This window comes from Heterodontus francisci, chromosome 25 (assembly GCF_036365525.1).
Source record: "Heterodontus francisci isolate sHetFra1 chromosome 25, sHetFra1.hap1, whole genome shotgun sequence".
Taxonomy (NCBI): domain Eukaryota; kingdom Metazoa; phylum Chordata; class Chondrichthyes; order Heterodontiformes; family Heterodontidae; genus Heterodontus; species Heterodontus francisci.
This window is the reverse complement of record NC_090395.1, coordinates 45,796,962-45,824,778: the sequence shown is the minus strand read 5'-3', so window position 1 is coordinate 45,824,778 and position 27,817 is coordinate 45,796,962. Positions and strand designations below refer to the sequence as shown.

The window sequence follows — 27,817 nt, the reverse complement described above, 5'->3', positions numbered from 1 at the left end:
TTGCCGGTTTCTCTCTTTTTTTCCTTTGCTTTTGGACAGTAACTATTCATGATTCTGCCATTCACACCTCCTCTAGACATATTCTGGTTTTACTTGTCCCATTACTACTCCCTTTTGCCTTGTACCATGAACATTTCTATCATTTAATCTCTCCTGTCCTTGACCCTATCACAGACTTTTCTTTTGTTCCTATTCCCACCTTCCGCCCCCCCCCACCCCTTCTTCCTCACTTGCTCAAAACATATCAAATTCTCACCTTTCACAGTTCTGATGAAAGATCACAGACCTGAAACACTACCTCTACTTCTCTCTCCACAGATGCTGCCAGACCTGCTGAGTATTCCCAACATTTTCTATTTTGATACACTTAAATGTCTTAATCATTGCTTTCACCAAAATTTGTTCCGGCTTCCACCTGAATTTATTTCCACTATCTTCCTTGGTGCTCTGGTCTACATATTCACCATTCTGTGTGTGAACTTGTTAAATCTTCTTCCTTGCTTTTGAGTTCAAGTCATTTGATAAGCAACTGGACATCAGATGGATGTCAGTTGTTAATGATCAGTCATTTGTAATTTTGTGATGTTAATGTTTTGTTCATTTAATCAATCATATAGATAATTAAGACTGATTTTTTTCTCTTTAATTTTCTTATATTAGTTGTTGCCATCACACATTCCAAGGACATTTAATACGAGAGATAAAGTTGCCTCTGTCACTGTCGTTATCCTTCAGCAAAGTACTACAGCAGGTGACATTATCCATGAATCACAGTTACCTCCCTCAGACATTCTCTTAATTAGGTTATGAACTTAGGTTCAATTGAAGTAAGGACACATTTATGCCATAAACTTAACAGGCACAGGTGGGTTATGAATGGGACAGAGTACTTTAACTCAGGAGACTTTCACTTAGCAGGGAGATATTAATCAAATTGATCTGGGCTGGATTTGAATTGCTGGGGAAAAGATAACAAATGGCTCATTCAGTAAATTATGTTAAACAGAAAACCTCTCTTTTCATTTTTAGTTCATTATACTGCACAACACCAGTAAAAGCTGTTTAGTTGTTTGCAAAAAAGAAATCAGCAACTGAAACTTGTACAACTTATTAAACTAAAAAGTCATCAATGAAATTAAACATTGTGACACATTCAACTTGGCCCTTCCACAAACCAATGTAACTTGTTCTATCATAAACTGTATGGGCTGAATTTTCCCAGCCCCATGACAGCAGGCTTGGAGGCAGTGGGGGGGAGGGGAATCGGGAAAATAATGGGGAGCCGCATCGAGACGGCTCCGCGCCACATTCCCACCGCTGGGGACCTTGGCCAGGGATGGGGCTGGGAACAGGATTGGCTGCTTGCTCCATGGCATTGGGTAGCCCATTAAGAATGTTAAGTCCCCAGTTAGGGGCGCTTTTGATGCCTCGCCTGCATTTTACCACTGGCAGAGTACTTGTGTTTTATTATGCTGTAGTTCTAATAAGATTTTAAAACATCTGCTCATACCTAAATGATTAGTGTTCGTGGAACGTGTGATGGCAAAGGTGAAAAAGAATTTTCAGCAGAAAATATGTCGGATCCTTGTGGAGTTGATTACACTGGAAAGTGACAAGCATACCAATGGAATTCAAAACTTTGTGGTCGACTTGATAATCAAGTCTTGAATCAGTACTGAGGAGTGCTATTCATGATTTTACAGCCAACTTGGCTAATTGATGGACTCTGTGGGGATTCCTGGAAGCTGTGATTCCTCTCACTTTCCTCCAGATAACCCTGAAAGCTAATGTCCCGATGGAAAGGATGGCATTAAGCAGAGAAACAATGGGTGTCATCAGTGTACATGTGAAACCTGATGTTGTGTGGTGGATGCTGACACTCTGCAAAAGAGAGCTGGACTCGCCTCTGGTTGGGGCAGAGATTGCATCATATAGAATGTAAGAGGACTAACAGTTAATTAGGCATGGTAAATTTGATTTGTTTTTGATTACCTGAGGGCACAGAAAGACATTTTCCAAAGGTTTTTATTTCCTTAATAGCCCTGCATTTTCTGTCACTCCCAGGAGGTTACATGGCTAAAAGGGGGATGGGGATGTTGGTATGGAATGCCTAGTCATGATGCTTTGGGGATCCTGAGTGTGGACGAGTGGGCCTTTTCTTGTCTGTCATTTTTGTAAGTTCTTTTGTTCATTGTATCCCTACATTGAGAAAGTATGTAGTCCATTGTCAGGCAAATAGCAAGTCTATAAATTTGGATTTATCAGTAGTTTGGTTTGGAGACTATAAAGCATACTGTTCGATTTCTGCCTGTATCAGATACCCGGCTGAATACAAAAAGAAAGGCTTTCAGTAACTGAAAACCCTGCATCACATTCTTTCTTAATTACTTTCACCAGCGAATCCCTCTTCATAAAATAGAATCCAATATCCTAAAATAAACCTTATAGCTTGTCACATGTTGAGAATGTTCATTCTTATTTTCTTCATCAAATTGATTTTGTGATTGACTTATAATTAAGGGTTGAGCCTTAAAACACAGTGAATTTTTCAAAAGAAATGCCAAGACTGCCAGTCCTGGGTAATGCGTACTACAACAATAACAACCTGCATTTATAGAGTGCTTTTAACATTCAAAAATGCGTCATCGTGCTTCACAGAGGCATAATCTGCTGAAAATGGACACTGAACCAAAGAAGGAAATGTAATGAAAAGTGTAACCAAAATCTTGGCCAAAGATGATCTTAAAGGAGAGAAAGATGGAAAGGTTTAGAGAGGGAACCTCAGGATGCCCCAAACTGTAGTCACTGTTGTAATGTAGGAAAAGCTGCACCCAATTTGCACGCAACAACGTCCCACGAACAGAAATGAAATAAATGAGCAAATCATAGGTTTTATATGTTGTTTGAGGAATTATTGTTAGCCAAAACACCAGTAGGGCACCTCTGCTCTTCAAATAATGTTATGGCACATTTTACGTCCACATGAGAGGATAGAGGGGCCTTGGTTTAACATCTCATACATGGAACGAGACAGCAGCTGGTATAGCTACTAATTGTAGAGTGAAGAATGGGGAATTCCACAAGAGACCAGTGTTGGAGGAACAGAGAGCTTTGAAGGATTGTAGGGCTGAAGGAAATGATAAAAATTGGGAGGAAAAGGCAATGGAGCAATTTAAACATAAGGATGAGAATTTTAAATTGGAGCATTAGGAGAACTAGGAACCATTCCAGGTCTGTGAGAACAGATGTGATGAACAAGTTGGGCTTGATGCAGGTAGCAGAGTTTTGAATGAACTGAAGTTTCTGGAGAATGGAAGCTTGGCTAAGAGAACATTGAAATAATTTCATCTAGAGGTGACAAAGGCATGTTTGAGGTTTTCAGCAGCAGATGGGCTGAGGTAATTCAATACCAAATCAGGTATAGAGTGCAAAATAAAGAAAGGGAAAGAAAGATTGGATTAATGAGCAAGAAAAAAGAAACAGAAAGAAAAAGTAAAGATAGAAATAACTAATTTAACATTTAAATAAAACAGGAACAATTAAAACCTTAGGGTATGAAACACCACCCTTCTAATAGCTAATTTTCAGTGCCAGAGAGGTAGTCTGGCAGTAACTAACAGGTGACATGTCGCTTACAGGATACCTAGACTGGACTAGGCAAGACAACTTTCTCTGGCAAGTTTACTTCATATCTATTACACTAATGCAGCAACTTCACACCATTCAATGCATTTCAATGGTGAGGCCATCGGTGAGATGCTGTTTTTGAAAAGCTGATGTTAGAGCGGCGCAATTTGGACAACAACTTTCGATTTTTGTGTTTAACCATGCATTTGCCCCATACCTGATGTTGCTATTCCATTTGCATGTAAATAACAAATGCCATTAGCCTCACAGATATTTCAATAGGAAAATCTGGGCCATTGTTTCAAGCCAAGATTGTGTGTAACCTCAAAGAGAATTTGGAAGTGATGGTATTACTTTGTGTCTGTATTTACAGTAGGGAAAGAGGATAGCATGCCAGATATTCCAAGGAGACAAATATCTGACTAGCAAAGCGGACTCACTAAATTTAACATATGCCAAATAACAATAATGAAGAAAATAATGGCACTAAAGAGTGACAAATCCCCAGAACCAGATGGTTTTCATCCATCGCTTTATAATCTAAAAGGCTTATGAAATTCTGGCCTTTATATCTAGAGGATACAAATACAAGGGTTAGAAGTTATGCGACAGCCATACAAAGCCCTGGTTAGACCTCACCCGGAGTACTGTTACGACCAGGTGAGGAAGGGGTCTCAGGCTCCCCTCTTGCCCCTTTCCTGGTTTGGCCGTTACGGGGTTTATCTTTTAAAACAGTGATTTTAGCTTCCTGGGAAAAGCCCCTGGGAAGGATGGCATTACCCCTGAACCCCTGAAATAATCAAGAGTGCCAAGCCTGCTATACTCTCAGCACTCCATGAACTGCTTTGCCTGTGCTGGGATGAGGGAGCAGTACCTCAGGACATGCGCGATGCCAATATCATCACCCTCTATAAAAACAAAGGTGACCGCAGTGACTGCAACAACTACCATGGAATCTCCCTGCTCAGCATCGTGGGGAAAGTCTTTGCTCGAGTCGCTTTAAACAGGCTCCAGAAGCTGGCCGAGCGTGTATACCCTGAGGCACAGTGTGGCTTTCATGCGGAGAGATCGACCATTGACATGCTGTTCTCCCTTCGTCAGATACAGGAGAAATGCTGCGAACAATAGATGCCCCTCTACGTTGCTTTCATTGATCTCACCAAAGCCTTTGACCTCGTCAGCAGACGTGGTCTCTTCAGACTACTAGAAAAGATCGGATGCACACCAAAACTACTAAGTATCATCACCTCATTCCATGACAATATGAAAGGCACAATTCAGCATATCGGCACATCAGACCCCTTTCCTATCCTGAGTAGCGTGAAACAGGGCTGTGTTCTCGCACCCACACTGTTTGGGATTTTCTTCTCCCTGCTGCTCTCACTTGCGTTCAAGTCTTCAGAAGAAGGAATTTTCCTCCACACAAGATCAGGGGGCAGGTTGTTCAACCTTGCCCGTCTAAGAGCGAAGATCAAAGTACAGAAAGTCCTCATCAGGGAACTCCTCTTTGCTGACGATGCTGCTTTAACATCTCACACTGAAGAGTGTCAGCAGAGACTCATCAACAGGTTTGCGGCTGTCTGCAACGAATTTGGCCAAAACCATCAGCCTCAAGAAAACGAACATCATGGGATAGGACGTCAGAAATGCTCCATCCATCAATATCGGCGACCACGCTCTGGAAGTGGCTCAAGAGTTCACCTACCTAGGCTCAACTATCACCAGTAACCTGTCTCTAGATGCAGAAATCAACAAGCGCATGGGAAAGGCTTCCACTGCTATGTCCAGACTGGCCAAGAGAGTGTGGGAAAATGGCGCACTGACACTGAACACAAAAGTCCAACTGTATTAAGCCTGTATCCTCAGTACCTTGCTCTATGGCAGTGAAGCCTGGATAACGTATGTCAGTCAAGAGCGACGTCTCAATTCATTCCATCTTCGCTGCCTCCAGAGAATCCTTGGCATCAGGTGGCAGGACTGTATCTCCAACACAGAAGTCCTCGAGGCGGCCAACATCCCCAGTTTATACACCCTACTGAGTCAGCGGCGCTTGAGATGGCTTGGCCATGTGAACCGTATGGAAGATGGCAGGATCCCCAAAGACACATTGTACAGCACGCTCGTCACTGGTATCAGACCCACCGGCCGTCCATGTCTCCGCTTTAAAGACGTCTGCAAACGCGACATGAAGTCCTGTGACATTGATCACAAGTCGTGGGAGTCAGTTGACAGCGATCGCCAGAGCTGGCGGGCAGCCATAAAGGCGGGGCTAAAGTGTGGCGAGTCGAAAAGACTTAGCAGTTGGCAGGAAAAAAGACAAAAGCGCAAGGGGAGAGCCAACTGTGTAACAGCTCCGACAAACAATTTTTTCTGCAGCACCTGTGGAAGAGTCTGTCACTCTAATATTGGCCTTTATAGCCACTCCAGGTGCTGCTCCACAAACCACTGACCACCTCCAGGCGCTTACCCATTGTCTCGCGAGACAAGGAGGCCAAAGAAGAAAGAAGAAGAAGGTATGCCATTGCTCACTGCACTCTCATTACAATTGCAAATGAACCAGACAGGTTTTCTTAAACTTACTGTTTTCTTGTTTAAATTCATTCGCCTATCACTCTAACCTAGTTAAAATTACTAAAATACGCGACACAACCATGCTCGCATGCATACAAGAGGCGCACACACACTAATAGATACATGGGGAGAAAGAATTCGGTGGGGGGGGGGTGTGTGGTTTGAAGTAGAGTATGTAATAAATAGAATACAGATATGGTTGGTAGTGTCCTTGATTGAAGTGAAGGTTTTGGCATTCTTGCTGGGGCCCGGTGCACAATTTCAGACTTGCTTCTCTGGTACCAGAAGGCGGAAGAGATGCTTTGCCTGTCACCTTGAAATCTCAAGCTGCCACCATGGGTTCCCTGGGGCTTTGCTGGTGAGAGAGAGAGAGAGATCTTCTCCTTGGTGTTCAAATTGCAGTCTGTCCCTTTCTGTGAGGCACAATTCAAAAAGCCCCAGTCTTACCAGCAGGTAGGTCATATGACCATCTCTTTTTGAAACCGCCACTTCTTGGAGAGTTGTTGGATTTCAGAGCCTCCCAGACATACATGGTGGGGAGTTGAGTTTTGTCTCTTACAAAGTCAAAAGCTGTCAGTGTCTTTTGATCATCACTATTGACAAAACCCATCTCGCTAATTGAATCAGTGAGCACTCCCATTGTCTCTCTATTCAACTATCTCTTGGCTAGTCCTGGTCTTTTCAGAATACAAATGTGTAACCATGTTTTCAGCTGTTCAGTTCTGGTTTTAAAAACAAGTTCCTTGCAATGTCCATTAAAAGGGTTTCAAGTAGTGTTCCATATAAAAAAATTAATATGTTTCCATTTGGCAGATGTGATTTCTGTCACAGTACTGTGATCAGTTTTGGGCACCACACCCTAGAAAAGATAATATTGGCTTTGAAGGGAGTGAAGCGTGGATTTACCAGAATGATATTTGGACGTCAAAGGGTTAAATTACAAGGTGACATTACAGAAACATGGACAGATATTCCCTTGAATTTAGAAGGTTAAGGGGTGATTTGATCAAAGTTTTCAAGATATTAATGGGAACTCGTAGGGCAGATAGAGAGAAACTATTTCTGCTGGTTGAGGAGTCTCAAACTAGGGGACTAACTTCAAAATTAGAGCCAGACCTTTCGGGAGGGAACTTAGAAAACAATTCTAATTGCAAATGTTGGTAGAAGTGCGGAACCTTCTTCTGCAAGTGGCAGTTGACACTAGGTCTATTGTTAATTTTCAATCTGAGATTGATAAATCTTTGTCAGCCAAAGGTATCAAAGGATATGGGACAAAGGCAGGTACATGGAGTTAGGTTACTGAATGGCAGAACAGGCTCAAGGGGCTAAAAGGCCTACTCCATTTTTTTCTTTTTTTTAAATTAGTTTGGGGGATGTATGTTGCTGGCTAGGCCTGTATTTATTGCCGATCCCTAATTGCCCTTGAGAAAGTGGTAGTGAGCTGCCTTCTTGAATCGCTGCAGTCCTTGGGTTGTAGGTACACCCACAGTGCTGTTAAGAATGGAGTTCCAGGATTTTGACAGTGAAGGAATGGCATTATATTTCCAAGTCAGATGGTGTGTGACTTGGAGGGGATTTTGCAGTTGGTGGTGTTCCCATCATCTGCTGCCCATGTCCTTCTAGGTGGTAGAAGTTGCAGGTTTGGAAGGTGCTGTCGAAGGAGCCTTGCTGAGTTGCTGCAGTGCGTCTTGTATATAGTACACACTGCTGCTACTGTGAGCCGGTGGTGGGGGGAGTGAATGTTGAAGACGGTGAATGGGGTGCCAGTCAAGTGTGCTGCTTTTTCCTAGATGATGTCAAGCGTTATTGGAGCTGCACCCATCCAGGCAAATGGAGATTATTCCATTACACTCCTGACTTGTGCCTTGTAGATGGTGGACAGGCTTTGGGGAGACAGGAGGTGAGTTATTTGCCACAGAATTCCCAGCCTCTGACTTGCCACAGCATTTAAATGGCTGGTCCAGTTCAGTTTCTGGTCAATGGTGGTCCCTAGGATGTTGATAGTGGGGGGGGGGGAATTCAGCGATGGTAATGCCATTGAACGTCAAGATGGGATGGTTAGATTCGCCTAAATAGGTAATATGGAATGAGGTGTGGAATCACACATTTTGTAGCGGAAATGCGCCACCCGCCACATTGGTAAAGGCTTCTGTATGTATGTTGGGAGCCCTAATGCCTTTTTGAGGCTCCCTTTCTAAAATTCGTTAGCCACTGACTGCAGCATATAGCAGGCATGCTACGATTAGTGTTCTCAGGCGCTTGGCAGCAAAACTGGCAGGCCTTAAAGGGATCGCTGGAGGCTGCCTCCAGAAAGATAAGCTTTTTTTTTTACCTTACTGTGGAAGCAGGAGGAACATTAAATTCATGGGCTGCTGCCAGTAGCTACTCACAATTCTCCTCATTCCCCCAATTGCCTTTGCGCCCCCTCCCAGACACTGCTTACCTCCTGGCTTGTGTCTGAGCTAGCCAATCTTCATTCTTCCTGAAACCAGTGAGCTACCTCTGGGGCTGTGACTGATGCTCATAGCTTGTTGGTAGTTAACAAATGAGGCCAGCAGTCCAATTTTACAGTTTCCTGCGCAGCACCAGGACTGAATTCCAATTCAGACCCAATCCAATCGCCTGGCCAAGTACTTTGAACCTGAATGGTTGATGCCCAGATAGCTGACTTCAGTTGTATTTGGTTCAAATTTGTAGCATCATGGCATTGTGGCAACGCTTTGTGTTGCTCTCGTGGATGTTTGATGTTTTTTCTGGATGCAGCAATTATTGGAAACAGCGGTGAAAATACTGTAAATGAAAAACAGAATATCTGATTTTCTGCTTCAGAAGCTGTGTCTTTAAAGGAAAAAATCCTTCTGTTACACAAATGATGCTTCAAAAGAGAATTTCCTGACTACAATATCTTCAGTTCAGTGATTTATTTGTTGCTGCCACAAAATTGACAAAATGATTCCTTCCTTTGTTCCTTATCTTTTCTTGGAGATGCCAGAAATATCAAATGATCTTTTCAAAAACAGTAAGGTTTTAAGTATATATGTTATATACATTGCACATTATTCACATGTTGACATTTATTTGGTTAAAATCTTTGTATGAATATTAATAAAATATCTAAACTACACTAGACATACCATACCCAGTTATACTTCTTGTGTGCCAGCCACAGCTCAGTAATAGGTTTGTCATCTCAGAGTTAGAATGTTGTATGTTCAAGCTCCACTCCAGGGACTTGAGCACAAAATCCAGGCTGACACCAGGTAGCGGATCAAATTTGGAGGAGCGTATGGGCGGCTGGCTTAAACTGGGAAAGATGTCAGCATGTTGGGAAGCTTGGCCCAACCCACCAATTTCCACATTTAACTTGAGCACATTTGCCTACATATGCGCAATCTCTCGCAAGAGGCTAGTTACCAATTACCATATGCTAATTGCTCAATGAGATATTAAACACCTTTTTGACTTTATCGGGCTGCCTGAAACTCAGCAGTGAAAGCACAGTGTTATGCCAATGTGTTGCTGAATGATAATTTTCTTTAATCCACTGAGATCTGAATTTGTTTTTTTTTAAATACAATTTAAAAAAGACATTTTAAAAAAGATGACTTGGATAGCAGCTTGAGATGATCACCTAGTTTGCAATCCTATATCTGGCATCGCAAAGGACTGTGAGGAGGGAGATGAAATGTCTGCTAATTTCCCAGCAAGAACCAAGACCCAGGAAGGCTAAAGGAACTACCTGTTCTTTCAGCAAACAGAGAAATACTGCTGACTGCTTTGTTTGAATCACTGAGTGACTGTCACATTACAAGCCCCTCCCCATCTGTGGTTTAAGCTGCTGTTTTCTCTGCAGCAGAGGAGAAGCAACTGGACTCTGACACATGCACACCCAAATGGGGGTCTCTCTCTCTCTCTCTCTCTCTCTCTCTCTCTCCATTCAGGCATGAAAGCTTTCAAATCCTGCCTGTTGACTGACCACCTTTGTATACTCCGGCTACAATCAGAAACTCTGTGGGAAGAAATCATCTGCATCACAGTCTTCAAGAGACCAACTAAAACAGTCATCTACCTCTTCAAACTAAAAGTCTCAGGACCACTGGATTCAGCTATAAGCCAGCCAAATCACCAAACCACACAGACTGTATACCCTTTTGCTTCATGGACTCTAACTTAACCAATCTACCTTTCCCCACTCTAACCTATTTGTGTGTGTGTAAGCCTCTAGTGTGTGTATGAGAGTGAAAGTTGGCACGTTGTTTATTATTTTATTAGTTCAGTTTAGGTACAATAAAGCTAACCTCTTTCTTTGTTAACTCAAGAAAACCTGTTTGATTACTTTGTTGCTATGATCATAGCAAGAACCAAACAAACACCTACTGAATTGGCCAGTACATGCACTTTAATAAAGAATTAAACCTGTTGTGGTCAAACAAGGAGAGGGAAAAGAGGGAAGCCCTTCAACCCCTCCTCACTTGACCGTAACGGTGAATACACAGTGGCCATTGAGGAGCTGAATCAATCTGAGGCAAATATGTCCATTGTTAATCAGTGCTTTCTGCTTATTTTTTTTAACCTGCTAGTGGGAAATAGTTTATCTGCAGTACTTTTGCTGAGAGTTTACTTTCTACACTTTGGAGATTTGCTCTGTCCCATCAGGATGGAAACCGCTTATTCTGCCTTAGATTGGATCTCAGTTGAAGACCAACATGGCAAACAACAGCACCAGAAACAGCACCTGCAGCAACCTGCTGCTCAGACCAAAGCAGAAAGGGCAGCAGCAGAGAAGTGCAGCTTACAGGAGCCAATACTCACAAGACAGCATGTAGAGGCAGAGGCTGAGTTTCAGTGTCTCAAGAATCTCAGGATGTCACATCAAGTGGTGGCAGATATCTGCAGCTTTCTTGAAGAAGATTTACTGCCTGCTGGACCTGGTGGCCATGCGTTCCCAGCTGTGAAAGACAACACTGTCCTCAACGTCGTTTGCTTCCAGATCCTTCTCGGGCTTTGAACAAAGAACAAAGAACAGTATAGCACAGGAACAGGCCATTCAGCCCTCCAAGCCTGCGCCGATCTTGATGCCTGTCTAAACTAAAACCTTCTGCACTTCCGGGGACCGTATCCCTCTATTCCCATCCTATTCATGTATTTGTCAAGATGCCTCTTAAACGTCGCTATCGTACCTGCTTCCACCACCTCCCCTGGCAGCAAGTTCCAGGCACTCACCACCCTCTGTGTAAAGAACTTGCCTCGCACATCCCCTCTAAACTTTGCCCCTCGCACCTTAAACCTATGTCCCCTAGTAACTGACTCTTCCACCCTGGGAAAAAGCTTCTGACTATCCACTCTGTCCATGCCACTCATAACTTTGTAAACCTCTATCATGTCGCCCCTCCACCTCCGTCGTTCCAGTGAAAAAAATCTGAGTTTATCCAGCCTCTCCTCATAGCCAATGCCCTCCAGACCAGGCAACATCCTGGTAAACCTCTTCTGTACCCTCTCCAAAGCCTCCACGTCCTTCTGGTAGTGTGGCGACCAGAATTGCACGCAATATTCCAAGTGTGGCCTAACTAAGGTTCTGTACAGCTGTAGCATGACTTGCCAATTTTTATACTCTGTGCCCCGACTGATGCAGGCAAGCATGCCATATGCCTTCTTGACTACCGTATCTACATGTGTTGCCACTTTCAGTGACCTGTGGACCTGTACGCCCAAATCTCTCTGCCTGTCAATACTCCTAAGGGTTCTGCCATTTACTGTATACTTCCCACCTGTATTAGATCTTCCAAAATGCATTACCTCACATTTGTCTGGATTAAACTCCATCTGCCATTTCTCCGTCCAATTCTCCAACTGATCTATATCCTGCTGTATCCTTTGACAATCCTCATCACTATCCGCAACTCTACCAATCTTTGTGGCATCCGCAAACTTACTAATCAGACCAGCTACATTTTTTTCCAAATCATTTATATATACTACAAACAGCAAAGGTCCCAGACATATCCAGGATCTCCCAGTTGTCTGCCTACAAATGCATAAGATTGATGGCTCGTTTGCCAGGGCAGCAATTATGTCAACATTGCCACCAATGATGCTTATCAGAATTAGCGGGCCCTCGGTTTTGCAGGTCTGGCTGGCTTCCCACACATGCAGGGCATCATCGACTGCACACATGTGGCAATCCAAGCACCCACAGAACAAGCATGAATGTTCATCAACCGACAGGGTTTCCACTCCATTAATATGCAGCTGGTGTACAACCACCAAACGATATATATTCAGCTGTGCACAAAATTCCGAGGCAGCTGCCATGATGCTTCCATCCTGCAGTATTCCAAGCTTTCTGAACTCTTTGCAACTGGAAGCAGACTTAAAGGGTAGCTGCTAGGTGACAAGGATAGCCATTGCAAACTTGGCTGATGACACATATCAGAAACATGACTACTGAAGCCCAACAACGTTACAGTGAATACAATATCACCACCAGATATGTGATTGAACAGGCCATCAGCATGCTGAAGATATGGTTCAGCTATCCAAACAGCCCTTCAGTATGCACCAGCTATGCTCTGTAGAATCATTGTGAGTTGCTGTGTTCTGCACAATATTGGGCAACCCTGAAGCTTAGACCTGCAGGAGTAACCAGGTGAAGAGTTCAGATCCTCCTCAGATGATTCAGAGGGGAAGAAGGAAGAAAAGAGGAGGAGGAAGAAAGTGATGAGGCCAATACACCTGTAGCTGCTCACATTACTGTCCAGAATGCTCTTAATGATGCACCAATGGACCCATGTCACAAGAAAATGTAAACACCACTCTTCCTGCTCCATCCCCACCACCAATACCACTGACACAAAACCATCCCTTCAACAACCCCTCATCGGTCCCCATCAATACATGTCCTGACATTCATCTTCAAACAACTTAAAAGACCACTTACCATCAACACCTGTGAGTGGACAAGAAAGGAAAGTGGTGTAAAAGGAGAATATTTCTCTCATGCTAATAAAGAACAGCAATTTATCAAAGCATTTTCTCAGACACTTGTGTGCATATTTATGTGCAGCTACAAAGCCTAACTCTTCCTTTTTCTGCTTCTCATAGGTGGTGCGATCCCTGTGGCTTTAGCAGAGGTAGAGGTAGGCTGATTAATCCCCTGCTCTGACAGCTAGGATGCACTTGGCCGATGTCCTCTATGTTTTAGAGCCCATGAGGGTCCCATCAAAGACTGCTCCACCTGCACCTGCGCAGGGACAGACACAGCTATCAGGACACAAGGCAGCATGTGGGCTATTGACTGAGAAGTGGGCTGTGGGTGAGAAGTGGAAGTACTATGAGTGAAGTCCCCACTTCACTGATCCCTAAACCATCATCCCTCTCATGGCCCAGCCCCACTTCCCTGTGCTGGGGGACAATTTGGTGCAGATGAGTGCAGTAAGGAATGATGTGATGGAGTAGGCTTGAGAAAGCAGAATGAGCAGGTGGGTGATGTGCATACCAGGACGTAGGTGAATGTGGCACAGCACTCACCTTTCCTGCCCAATTTAGATCATTAAACCACTTTCTTCATTGAGTCCATGAGTGTGGCACCCACTCCTGCAGCTGACCTCCTCAGCAGCCTTCAACAACACCTTCTTCATTTCAGTAGTAAGCTGCTTCTTTTGTTGCTCGGGAAGAGTTTCTCTCTCTGGTTCCTCATAGGCCCCAGCAGAACATCCACGAAGGCATCTGTGAAGCAGGACACAGCCTTTGTCAATCTCGACTCCATTACACTACTTCCAGTTTTCTGACAGCCAACTTCAAATCTTTCAACTTACATATTTGGATTGTTCCTTTAAATGCTGGAGTTGAGATCGCATCATGTGGGTCCACATCACACCTGCTTGTGCAGACACGGTTAGCTCAGAAGGGAAAGTATAATGAGGTAGCTGAATTAACAAGCCACTGACAGACGTGCTTAACATATTTCTGAGTTTCCTACGCGCTATCAGACCCCTCCCAACATATCTGCATGTTAAAATCTAGCCGTGTCTTCCGGATGAGGCATTAAACCGAGGCTCTGTTTGCCCTTTCATGTGTACATAAAAGATCCCATAGCACTATTTGAAGAACAGCAGGGCAGTTATGCCCATTGTCCTGACTAGTATTTATTCTTAATCCCATATCACTAAAACAGATTACCTGTTCATTAGTGTATTGCTGTTTATGGGACCTTGCTGTGGACAAATTGGCTGTCACATTTCCTATAACTGTCACTACACTTCAAAAGTACTTAATTGGTTGTAAGACACTTTGAGTAGTCCTGAGGTTGCAAAAGGCACTATATAAATGTAAGGTTTACTTTCTTTCTTTGCAGCCAGAAAGTATAACTTTGTGCCAGTGATAGTAATGGAAGTAGGCCTATTCCAATTAACGTTGCACAAATTAATGGTGTGTTTCATGGAAGCTTTTGACAGCAACCACAAAAAAAGGACATCAGAGCCATAGTTTGGTACACCTGAGGAACAGATTAGATTAAAAGGAAGCCAGGGCGATCTCTCAAATATGCTGTATGGTATGCTGTCTACAAACGTTATTTACAGAAACCTTTTATGTGCAATTGCACATTCTATTATGTATTGTTCTGCTTTTCCAAATCAAGCATAACTAAGATGTGAGCTTCAAAGAATCACATGCACCTACTTTGAAATTAATCCCAAGAATGTGCAGGGTTTCTGAATGAAATAATTCACGGAGTAATAAAATTATAATTTAAAATAATTCACCTAATATAAGACTCTTGAAGCAAATACATTTGGTTCAGGAAATGTTCATTCGATTTATCTCTTAACATAGCAAAGTTTACAATAAACTGAAGGTTTCACTGGATGAAGTGTTTCCTTCTGCCTGATGCTCTCTCTATTAACCAGCATGAAAAGCTTAGGTCATACAAACGTTTTTTTGTGACTGCTGTAAAGCAGTGATTCTCAAACTGGGATTCACAGACCCCTGGTTTCATATGAAGCATTTTGAAATAAAAATTTTCTAACCAGAGACCGCTTTAATAACAATAAATTAAATGTCACTAACACCAATAATAACCAGAAAGTTGTGGATGTTCCAATGTTGTGTATATTCAAGGCTGGGATAGGTAGCTTTTTTAATCTCTCAGGGAATCAAGGGATATGGGAAGCAGGCAGGAAAGTGGAGTTGAGGCAGAAGATCAGCAATGATCATATTGAATGGTGAGGCAGGCTTGAGAGGCCATTTGGTCTTTTCCTGCTCCATTGTATATGTTCTTAAAGTTAAACTTTGACTGATAAGTTTCAAGTTACATTTGTGCCACATCAGTCCCAAGCAATGACCATCTCCAACAAGAGAGTGCCTAACCACTTCCCCTTGACATTCAATGACATTGCTGAGTGTTGCCCTATCATCAACATCCTGGGGGTCACCATTGACCAGAATGTCAACTAGAATGGCCAGATGAATGGTGAGGCTACTAGAAAAGGTCAGAAGCTGAGTATTCTGTGGCGATTGGCTGACCATCTGACATCCCAAGGTATCTCTACCCTCTACCAGACACAAGTCAGGAGTGTGATGATGAAATGCTCTCCCCTGCTTGGACGGATGCTGTCTCAACTACAGTCAAGAAGGTCAGCACTCTTCAGAACAAAACAGTTTAATTGTTCAGCAGCCAATCAGTTGGTTTAACGATTCACTCCCTCCGATATCGATGCACTGTGGCTACAGTGTGTATTGTCCACAGGATGCACAGCAGAAACTTGCCAAGACATCAGCAGTAACTCCCAACTCTGCAATCTCCCATCTGGAAGGAACAAAGGCAGCAGGTGCATGAGAAAACTGTCACCTCCAAGTCACTTACCATCCTGACTTAGACATATATTGCCATTCTTTTATGGGTCGCTGATTCACAATGTATAAAAATGGGCAATAAATTACAGTGTTGCCACATCCCAAAGAATGATTTAACGAATATACTCCATATATTTTTGTCACACTTAATTCCACTCTCTCCATTTTTTCTCATTTACCCTGGACTATGTATAGTTCTTGTTTGAATTACTACACCGAGAAAGAAAACCATTGTCTCGCAATGAACATGTTTTCTAAGTCTCTTTGATCCTCTTGATCAGTCAAGCATGCTATTTGTTGTACCTTCAACTCCTGTGACTGTTTGCCCAAAGCAACTTGCACTTCAATATCAATGGATGCACATTCTCCTACTTGTTAATCAACAGATGCTGTCTTGTTGGCCTCTGGTTCAAAATGCTTTGTACCCAGTTGAAAATATAAAGGCAGTACCGTTTCCATCACAGTCTCTCCCTATTTTAAAAGTTGCCTAATATTCTCAAAAAAGAGGACTTAACATACAATATTAAAGTTATAATAGATTTGTTTGCTCGAGTGTAAAGCATTGCAAATCTATCCCCTTATTGTGTCAAATATATCAGTATCATTTAAAATAAAATTTGAAATGTTCATGTGTTTACGTCAAAGTACAAGTCTCACTAAATTGTTATTCTGATCATTTTATTTCATCTGATTTGACAGCAACACATCCATTTTATAAATAATATTTACCGATGAGTGATGTCATCTTGTACAGTATTTCTAAACACATACATCTGTTGTTAGAGCTTTGCATGATATTTTAAGAATCTGGGGAAAAAGAACATTTCCTATATCACACATACTCAGAAATTATGCCAAAATTTATGATAGTTTCTGTGCTGTTGTGAACGTAAATCGAAATTTTCATTTGCCTGTGGCATAAAACCGGCATAAAAGAAGCTCAAATGCAGCATCACCAACAGAGAAAAAGTATTGATTGCTGTCCTCTTCCATGGTGCCTCATTTTAAGAGCCTGTTGCTTCTGCTGCTCTTCTTCCTCTTCCACTATTATGTAGGAAAAGGGTATGCCCTTTAGGAAGGCCATTCCATTGGCTTAGACCTTCTGAATATGTGAGGAGGGGGGCTGAAAAATATCAAGTACACTGAGACTGACAGCATTTTGGTTAAGTATAGCCCAGGTCTCAGTAAGAAATATTTAGAAAAGAAATTGGGCAGAAAATCACTCTCAGCCCTTGGATATCTCAGTTACTCTGCATATGAGGTGACTTTAGGGCATGATGTGCTTACAGGTTTGGGTATAAGTCCATGCTAGTGCATTATACGCATAAATCCAGGAAACCTGCATGAGCCCCTTTTGTAAGGGGCAGAGCTATGTAAGTGAGTAGCCGAGGGTTTCAGAGGGTAGATCTCAGAAACGATGTAAAACGATTGAGGACATTTGCAGATAGCGATGTTTTGGCTTAAAACTGACGTAAATCAAATTAAATGACAAAAATGCCATGGGACAAAGGCAAAAGGAGTGCCAATGGTGTGCTGAAAGACAAAGCATTAGTCCAGAGAGAGTGTTAATGACAGAATAATGAACAGCTCTGTCCAAACGCACAAACATGAAAAACCAAGTTTAAGGTAGGAACATGGTTTAAAAAAAATGAAATAAAATAAAATGATAATTAAAAAGGTCAGTCATGCTCTGAAATTATTGAACTCAATGTTGAGTCCAGACGGCTGGAGAGTGCCCTATCGGAAAGTGAGGTATTGTTCCTCGAGCTTGCGTTGATGTTCACTGAAATATTGCAGAAGGCCAAGGACAGAAATGTGGATGTGGGAGCAAGGTGGTGAATTGAAATGGCAAGCAACCATAAGCTCAGGGTCATGCTTGCAGACCGAGTGGAGGTGTTATGCAACTCGGTCACCCAATCTATATTTGGTCTCCCCTGTAGAAGAGACTGCACTGGACCTTCTGTTGTTAAAATTTCTGCCACTATTGATTACTGAAGTAATTTTACATTTGCTGATTATTAATTGATGAATCAAGTAATAAATGCAGTTAATCAGCAGATGCCCCACTTTTCAACTGGTTGGTTGTTACGAACTGTGATTGTATTTTCCATAGTGTAATAAGCAATCTGTAAATCACTCTACATGAAAGAAAGCTTTTCCTTTGCACTTTCTCACTGCAGGTGGAGTCTGTGTGGCCCAGTCATTGAAAATTCCGCGAGACCCCAAGCGAGCAGAGTTCGACAAAATTATCAAGCGTCTACTGGAAACCCCCAATGCGCGTGGAGTCATTATATTTGCTAATGAAGATGACATTAGGTGAGTCTTGATACTGCAGATGAAAGAAGCCTCACATTCATTAAACTCTGTGTTAGATGGTTTACTTTATAGAAAATAATAGGTAAGACAGCTGAATCAGAGGAGGCAGTGCAGGAACAATGAGTTAGATACAATGTGATGGAACCACTGCTGAAGGCATTTATTACAAATGAAGGGAAAATATTGGAAATGAGAAGAAAAAACAGATTTTTAGATTTTAGATTTAGAGATACAGCACTGAAACAGGCCCTTCGGCCCACCGAGTCTGTGCCGACCATTAACCACCCATTTATACTAATCCTACACTAATCCCATATTCCTACCACATCCTCACCTGTTCCTATATTCCCCTACCACCTACCTATACTATGGGCAATTTACAATGGCCAATTTACCTATCAACCTGCAAGTCTTTTGGCTGTGGGAGGAAACCGGAGCACCCGGAGGAAACCCACGCAGACACAGGGAGAACTTGCAAACTCCACAGAGGCAGTACCCAGAATTGAACCCGGGTAGCTGGAGCTGTGAGGCTGCGGTGCTAACCACTACGCCACTGTGCCGCCCTCAGAAATCAGACATATTCCAGGAGTAGGTATAAAATAGCAAACAGCCATGTTGAAAGAGATCTAGGAGGTTTAATAAACTCTGTGTTCAATGTGTCCAAGCACTACAGAGCCGCAATCAGTGAAGCATGTAAAATGTGAAACTGTAGGTAGAGGAGGCCACGCGATACTGTACAATACTCCAGTCTGACTACACCTTGAGTACTGTGTCCAGGCTACTGAAACACAAAATCATTTCAAGTCCTGTATGTGGATAAGCCAAGATTGATCCCCTAACATTACAACTGAGTGATGAGGAAAGGCTAGAGAAGTTCAGACATTTCATCCTTAAAAGGAGATCTTCTAGATGGCATAGAAAAGTTAATCCAGAACATGACTTCAAATAAAACTATGATAGCCAACCAGAGCCCCAAGTTCAAACACGTCAAAATGTAAATTTAGGGCTGATGTCAGAGAGTTCTATGTCACACACAGAGAGATCAACACATAGAATGGACTTCTGGGTAGGATAACAGAGGCAAAATTCACATAAGAAACATTTGGATGTTGTAACGGGATACTCTAGCATATTTCCCAATGATATCCAAGGTGGGTTGCATGCAGCTCCTCATTCATAACTATCTTCTGATATAACATCATGTGAGATATATATATTAATAAGAAATAGACAAACTATATGTTAATTTTACATTCGCTAAGCCATCATAAAAATTGTGCTCATTTAAAACAATTATTGTGAATCAGCTGATCCACAAGATATGATGCATTTTCTCATCCATACAACACATTACAAAATAAGCAACATCATCTAATTAATCCTCCCCCAAAAATGCAAATTGCTTTCTACTCTGCAAGCTGCTCTTAAAAGATGTTATTAAGAAATAATGAAAAATACCATCTGATTCATTTTTATGGTCGCTGAGGAGAAAAGAAACGCCGATGTAATAAGTCAAAAAGCTGTGCCATTAATGTTACTTTTTACCTCAGGGATCATTCACAACTTACTTGTCAAGTAATATATTGTGGTTCTGTAATACGTGCTGTGACCAAATTAGTCTTCAAAGTGCAGTAATCAATTTTGTGCCATATCCCCAAGGCATAGTTTTTGCTCCCAGCAAATAAGTATTAAATTAATTACTTTTATGTTCTTTTCCTTTCTGTGTAGGCGGGTGCTAGAGGCAACTAAAAGGGCCAATCAGACTGGCCACTTCCTCTGGGTTGGCTCCGACAGTTGGGGTTCCAAAGTGACACCAGTGCTGCAACAGGAGGAAGTAGCTGTAGGAGCTGTCACTATCCTTCCTAAGAGGGTTTCAGTCCGAGGTGAGAGAATCTGGCCATGTACCTCAGACATTTCATTTCTTTTAATCCTTGTCTTATCAACAGAAACAACTGCAAATTAAAAACATAGTAATTGCTCTTGTCTTCATTTAATCTGCAGTTCTTTTTTCACTACACTTCTGCAGGCTGAAATTGTAATTTCTACTATGTCCCTGGGTTGAAGTTCTGTGATCACGTTTTACTTCCACTAATTATTTAAACTCTTCAAGGGTTGAGAAAAATAAAAAGAAAAGCTAAGCTTATTAAATAGCACAGTATGTAAATGCATGACATGTTAGTGCACTGTATCATCCAGACCAGGAAAACACCAGATTTGATCCCTAGTTTATGATGAGTTAGCTGATTTCATTTGGTGTGGGTTTTTGTTTCGTCAATTAGTCTCACTATTGCTGGCCATGGGAAGGTAAACAAGCTGACCAGGGCGGTTGTCCTGGTTACGGTTTGGTGAATCCCTGCTGGAAATATATGTATGTGGATGTCAGACAGGAATAGAATCAGGGTTGGCTGCAGTGGCTCTGTACTCTGTCAGCAGCAGGTAAACTATTCTCAGGAAAATAGATTTAATGGGATGGGAGAAAAAAAATTACAGGTTTGCATTTATATTAAATTGTTTTGGTACCTATATTGTTCAAGAGACTTTTATTGAGTTCTTCCGCCCAGGTTTCAGTGGACAGTTGGCTCTAATATGCTTAGAACACAGCTGGAGTTCAGACCAACAGTCCCCTCTGTATTTGGCACTTCAACCTCTGCATCTAGTTTTCCGAGGTGCCCACCATTGTATCATCCGCATCACAGTATAAGGATTATCTAATGTAAATTATTGATGTGTTTAATAATATAAAAACTTTAGCTATGTACATAACCTCCTACCTTTTGTGCTTCAGGTAGCCTTCAAAATGCAGATGTCACATTTTCTAATGCAATTTTAGTTGCTATACTTGAAAAAAGCTCAAAAAATAAAAGGCAACCAAGCTATCAGCATATGTGGAGAGGCCACATAGGGGGAGTGACAGTTTGCTTAGTCAGGAGTTCCTGTGCTCTGATCTTGAGTCAGGATCTAGCATAGTGTAATAAAGGCATACCTCGCTGCTAATTAGCTGAAGATTGGGACCTGTACTCTGAAGATTAGGGGTTTAACTTATTTTATTTTCAAAACTGTCCTCTGACACAAGGAAAATCTTCACCTCCTCAATCCTGCCAAACATAATCCCCTGTTTCCAACTGTTCAGCAGAGGGAGCACCAAAGAAGCACCATAAACAACAAAGAGACCAGTCCTACTGATTCTTCAAAATGACATGGCAAATTCTGGTGGGCCAGCAGTGGAGTTCACCTCATGGAACATGAAACAGGCAGAGCTGCCAGGATCACATCCCAATATAAATTACAGGCTAATACATTGAAAGCAGTATGTGTACACATACCAACTGCCACTGCAGACATCATGTTTTCTTATCCATGGAAAACAATTTTAAAATATGCCGCACATCTAAGCCAAAGCCAGAAATTGCTGAGCATATTCCAATTCGCAAAGTTCCCTGACTAAACGATGATTAATCTCTGAAAGACCTAGGGCTTTTTGTTGATGAACTATTAGACTTTGTGGCCTTGAAAGGGCATTAAATATCCTTATCAGTAAAATAATACATTGTGTATTATTACTCCTGGCCTTTCAGATCAGTGTATCATCTGACATAGCATGGATAATACCATGGGAAAGCCATTAGTTTTTAAGATATTTATTTAATTTTCTTTCTCTTGTAAAACTATCCCTTGTCTTTGGCCAACTTGACCTAGCTATTGCTGTGTTGGTGGGACGACTGTCAATGGGTTTTATGGTGCCCACAATGTCGTACTAGCTGGCAGCCAGCTGTGGCTCTCCTCTGACTTTTCCTCCAGTCATGTACAGATGATGTACTCTTTACTTAGTGTCTCCCTACTTGCAGCAACTGAGTGTGAGATATTAGTGTATGGAGATCAAACCTGTACTCCTCCATCACTCTCTGACTCAATTAAAATATGTTTAAACAGATGTATTAAATCTTTGCAATTGTATTAAAACTGGAGTGTCACACAGACTTACTTGACTCCTGGTGTGTAGTTTCAGGAGTAGAGAAATTAAATTGCAAACATGCCATTCAACAAGGTGGTAATATCTTCCCTTAGGTCCAATTGTACTGAGCTTTATAATGTAATACAGAGCTCTTTGCCTTCCAAAAACTCTCCAAATACTTACTGAAAGATTGAACTGGATTCTAAAATGAGTAAATGAAATTCCAATTTTTTCCCATTTAGTGACACTCGGTTATTCATATGAAAGCTTTGATTTGTGAATCAATTAATGAATAATAACTGCCGTCTTTAGGTAGTATTCACCCATTGGTGAGAACATGGCACTTGCTGCTACCTAGAGTGACGGAGGCAAATAGCACAGATGCATTTAAAGAGAAGTTAGATAAGTACATGAGGGAGAAAGGAGTAGAATGATATATTGATAGGGTGAGATGAAATAAGGTGGGAGGAGGCTCATGTGGAGCATAAACAGGGCAGAGACCAGTTGCACTGAATGGCCTGTTCCTGTGCTGTAAAATTCTATGTAATTCTGTATGGTTCTATGTAAATCTATCTGAATCTCACCCAATTTAAAACTTGGTATGACCAAATGTGTACCCTGTTCAACCTTCAGTATCAGCACTTGTATTCCCTTTCTGAAATGATAAGCTGTGAAAATTATGAATCAACTTCGATATCCTTTTTCCTGCTTATTGCATTTGAAAAATTACTACTGTTAATATTGTTGAACAACAGGACTAGGGACTGATTTGACCTTGGAAGTATAAGAAAGTTACACTAGCAGGTAGAATTGAAATGAGAAGACTGCTGAAGATCCTTGGATTAATGTATAGATCTTTGCTGTTATTAATGTATCTGGTGCATACCAGTGGCTGATGTGAGACTTTTAAGAATACCCATATGCTTGATTCTTGCACCAATTCATCTCTTTTGCTAATAATCAATGCAAGAACCTGGTGAATTTCCAGCTACACATTTTGAAATAAGATACAAGTGAGAAGTAAAGTGAATAGGGGAGGGTGAATCAAAGGCCTACCATTTGCAATTTTTTTCTCCCCCAACTCACTCACAGTCGCAATATATTGCCATGTAAACTCTGTTTGAAGAAGTGTTTTGCAGCCAGCAGTTTAGCACCTGTTCTCTTTCCCATTTCTTTCGACATCCTCTAAGAACCAAGCACACATAAAACCAGCAACTCACAGCCTCCTGCACTATCAGTCCATCTTTTGTAAGCACCTGTACAGATACATCCACTCTTGGGGTATTTAGGCAGTTGGTTTGAAGAGGGAACCACTGATTGGAGGTGTAGCCAGGATGATTAGTGATAGGAGAGGTAAATCTGCCACAATGTGTGCTTGTAGATCTGATCAACCTACCTCCTGAGATATTTATAGAAGCATAGAATCATACAGCACAGAAGGGGGCCATTCTGCTCATCGAGTCTGCAATGGCTATTTCGAAGAGCAATCCAGTTAGTCCCACTCCCCTGTTCTTTCCCCATTATTTTTTCTCCTTCAAACATTTATCCAATTCCCTTTTGAAGGCTACCCTTGAATCTATATCCACCATCCTATCCAGCAGTGCATTTCAAATCCAAACCACTTGTTGCATAAAAAGGCTTTTCCTCCTGTCTCCTCTGTTTCTTTTGCCAATCACTTTTAAATCTGTACCATCTCATTATCAACCCTTCAGCCATTGGAAGTAGTTTCTCTTTATTTACTCCATTTAAGCCCTTCATGATTTTCAGTACTTCTATTAAATCTCTTCTTAGCCTCTGTGCTCAAAGGAGAATAACACCAGCCTCTCCACTCTACGTAACTGTAATCCCTCATCCCTAGAACCATTCTGGTAAATCTTTTCCGTATCCTTTCCAAAGCCTTCACATCCTTCCTAAAGTGTGGTTCCTAGAATTGGACACAATATGCCAGCTGGGGCCAAACTTGTCTTCATATAGGTTTAGCGTAACTTCTTGGCTGTGCGGGCGGAGGGCAGGATTGCAATCCTGCTTGATCCCCAATTAAAGCAATTAAAGTACTTGCAGAGTTCATTAAGAGTTTGTTAACTTTAGGGCGGAGGAAGTTGAGAGTTTCACAGAAGTGCATGGGTTAAACGCGCTGTCTGGGGCAGACCAGGTGAAAGGAAAAAGGTACAGAGTGGGAAGCCAGTCATGGCCTCCCCAGGGAATTATCCCCATGGTGCAGAGGGGGACTTGGCCATTGGGAGACAGGTGCCCCTGGTGCTGCACAGATGGCGGGGTGAGCAGAGAGTCAGCACTTGGACAGTGCAGGGGATTGTCATACTCCTGGCATCACGGGGCAGAGGAACAGAGGAAAAGGCAGCCATGGACAACTGGGCAACCAACTGACCGCATGGAAGGCAGCAGCTGGCAATGGGGGCATAACTGTCAGATTTGAGGCCCAGTGGCGATGAGGAGCAATGCCCTCCACAGGAAGGGCAGAACCCTGGGCATCAGGAGGGCGGGGAGAGCAACGAGGGGTAGGAAGGACAGGAAGGCCATACCCTCCGTATTTGATCTACCATCGAAGAAGAAGATACCTGAAGATTACTGAGACCCTGTGCCGCAGGAGACTGTGACTCTCCAGATGGTCACAAACATCTGTGCCCTTGTCACCAAAGACCTCACACCTCACTGCACTGGTCACCATGCCCTGCCAGTAGTCATCAATGTTACTGTGGCCATGAACTTCTGCGGACTTTGGTGGCATTGTGCAAATGGCTGCACACCACTGCATCTTGCAGGTCACTGATGCTGTCATTGCCAAAGCTGAACAATACATTCATTTAAGACAGATGAGCTCTCACAGGAACAAAGGGCATTGGGTTTTGCCGCCATCCCTGGATTCCCCCACGTGCAGGTTGTAATGAGAATACAGGCCATCATCGATTGCACCCATGTGGCCATCAAGGCACCTAGTGACTAGCCAACGAGATTCATCAATGGAAGGGTTTCCACTCCCTCCCTCAACGTTCAGCTGGTCTGTGACCACAACAAGAGCTTCCTCCATGCGTGTGATCGGTTTCCAGGCCACTGCCATGACTCATTTATCCTCCATCAGTCCACGTTGTCACATGTCTTCACTCCACCCCACAAAGTCTAGGGATGGATTCTAGGGGACAGGGGATATCCCTTGAAGAGATAGCTCCTAACCCTTCTACAAAAGCCCCAGATAGAGGCACAGAGGCACTACAACCGAACACATCTGCCCCCAGGACCACCATTGAGCAGGTCATCTGGCTTCTGAAGGTGACTGGATTGGTTTGGTGGCACCCTGCAATACATTCCTGCAAGGGTCTCAGTCATTGTGGTGGTCTGCTGTGCCCTCCATAACTTGGCCCTCCAGAGAGGCATGGACTTTAAGGAGAGTGAGGCCCTGGAACCAGATAGCTCAACAGAGGAAGAGGCAAAGCAGGATGTGAGAGGAGGAGGAAGTGAAGGAAGGGGGAGGATGCAGATAACTGAGGTGCTCTGGCTGCACAACGAGGTGGCTGGGCATAGCGTGGGGTGGGGGCAAAATTTCCACAGGGTGCCATGAACGTCAGGGATCTTTTGGTTCAGAAACATTTCAGCTGAATCCCTCTGACCCTGGATGTAGTGTATGGGATGCAATGGATTCTGAGGTCTCTGTACCAACACATCTATTGAAGATGAAGACTGGAATACCTAAAGTCTGAATGCTAATGAAGGATGCACAAGTGCACAGAGCCTGTACCCTCTCCTTGATCACACCCTTCATCTCCTTCACCACCTCTTACCACTTTTTCTGTCACACTGCCAGTAAAGGGAGTTTGAGACATGTGCCTCGAAGTGTAATTATTTATACAGTCATGCAGGCCCCCACCTGACAAGAATGAGGCATATTAATTTTGTCATATGAACATTGATTTTAAACTGGCTGGGAAGAAGAGAAGGCCTGTTATAAGGGCTGCCAGACTCTTAGCTGAAAAACATTTGCATACTAACAGACTGTGCTTGTAGAGACAAAAGGACCATTCTCTAACACAACCGACAATGGATTTTGATCACCAGACATTGAAGGTGTAAGGAAGAACATTCCAGATTCTGCTAAGGTGATACAATCCACAAAAGCCAGGACTGGTTAAACCAGTGACTAACTGGCTGGTCCAGGTTTTTTGTACTAGCCACAGGAAAGTTTGAATTCAGAAGGCAGTGTGCAACTGAAGCTGGAACAAGGAAGTGCCTCTCTCCCACTTTCTCCCAAGTCACCGGACCCACAGAAGACATGTAAACATCAAAAGAGAAAAGACTCCTACATCGGAACAAGTTGAAGTGTGAACTGGGCCCCAATGAATTGCAAGACTTAATGGCAACCAAAGACTCCACATTGAAGTTAAAGGACTGTAACTAGATATTGCCTCAAACTTTTACCCTTTATTCCTTCTACTTTTTCTGTTTCTATCTGCGTGTGTGTTTATCGCATATGCATGCTAGCGTGGTCGCATCGCATATTCGTAGTCGTTGACCGGATTAGAGTTTAAGATTAATAAACTTCTACCTTTCCTGTTTAAATCTAAGGAAACCTGTTTGATTTCTTTGTCTTACAATTGGAGTAGTGAACAAGGGTTCACTAAAGGGGAGCTAAAAACACAGTGTTATTAAAGTTAAACCCTGTTACGGTTAAACCAGGCAAAGGCTGAGAGGGAACCCCTAGACCCCTTCTCACCTGGTCGTAACAAATGCAGCGCCACTGACTGTTCCAGCTTACACAAAGTAGCATATATCCTGTGTATGTATCCACTCAGAGTAATGCCACATATGGCTCTCCATGAGGTTGGCCAGTGCCTCCATGGAGGTGCTCATGCACTCAAAGCCCTGAGGCATGGTGACACACATGAGCTGGATGGACTCTTGCATCCTTAACCCATGACCCCACACTGCCTCAGGAATCTCTGACTTGTGGGAGCACATCTCCTGCTATTGTTTCAGGTAAAATCTTCTTTCTTGTGACTTCTGAGGCCCTGAGGCCCTGCATCTGTGCCAAACTGAGCAGGGCTGTATCTGTCCTCTCTCCTCTGAGGGAAGCTGCCAGAGTTGTCTCTGTCTCTGTCTCTGTCTCTGGCACCTCCTCCTGCACACTTTTGCAGTGTTCCTCACCCAGTGCCACCCCATCTAAAAGCATGCCAGGACCCACCGAGATGAGAGTATCCGCACTGGCGGACAGTGCGCTTGTCAGGTGTGATGGTACTTTGCCGGTATTGGGAGGCTCCTCCAGGGCCACGGCGGGAGACAGTGTCATCAGGTGGGCACCTGCATCTATAGGAGACACATGAAGAGATCATGAGAACCAGTCCAGAAGAGCAGAAGCCACTGCAGTGCCGAAGCTACCCAATGCAACTCAGTGCTCAGCATGCTACTGGATGGGGTGGCCTTCTCTGCATCTGCCTAATGAGTGCTTCTCCCTCTATAATCACCCTGGGTTCCCAACTCGCCAGCTTAAAT

General features: G+C 42.8%; 1 protein-coding gene across 1 annotated transcript in view; it reads left to right on the top strand.

Annotated features, from left to right (window-relative positions):
* LOC137383855 (metabotropic glutamate receptor 4-like) overlaps positions 1–27,817 on the top strand; it is a 1,236,760-nt gene that overhangs the window by 463,123 nt on the left and 745,820 nt on the right. The window contains exons 3-4 of the mRNA XM_068057161.1: positions 18,231–18,366; positions 20,095–20,249. Of these exons, the coding sequence (XP_067913262.1) occupies positions 18,231–18,366; positions 20,095–20,249 (291 nt within the window). The remainder of the gene's footprint in view (positions 1–18,230; positions 18,367–20,094; positions 20,250–27,817) is intronic.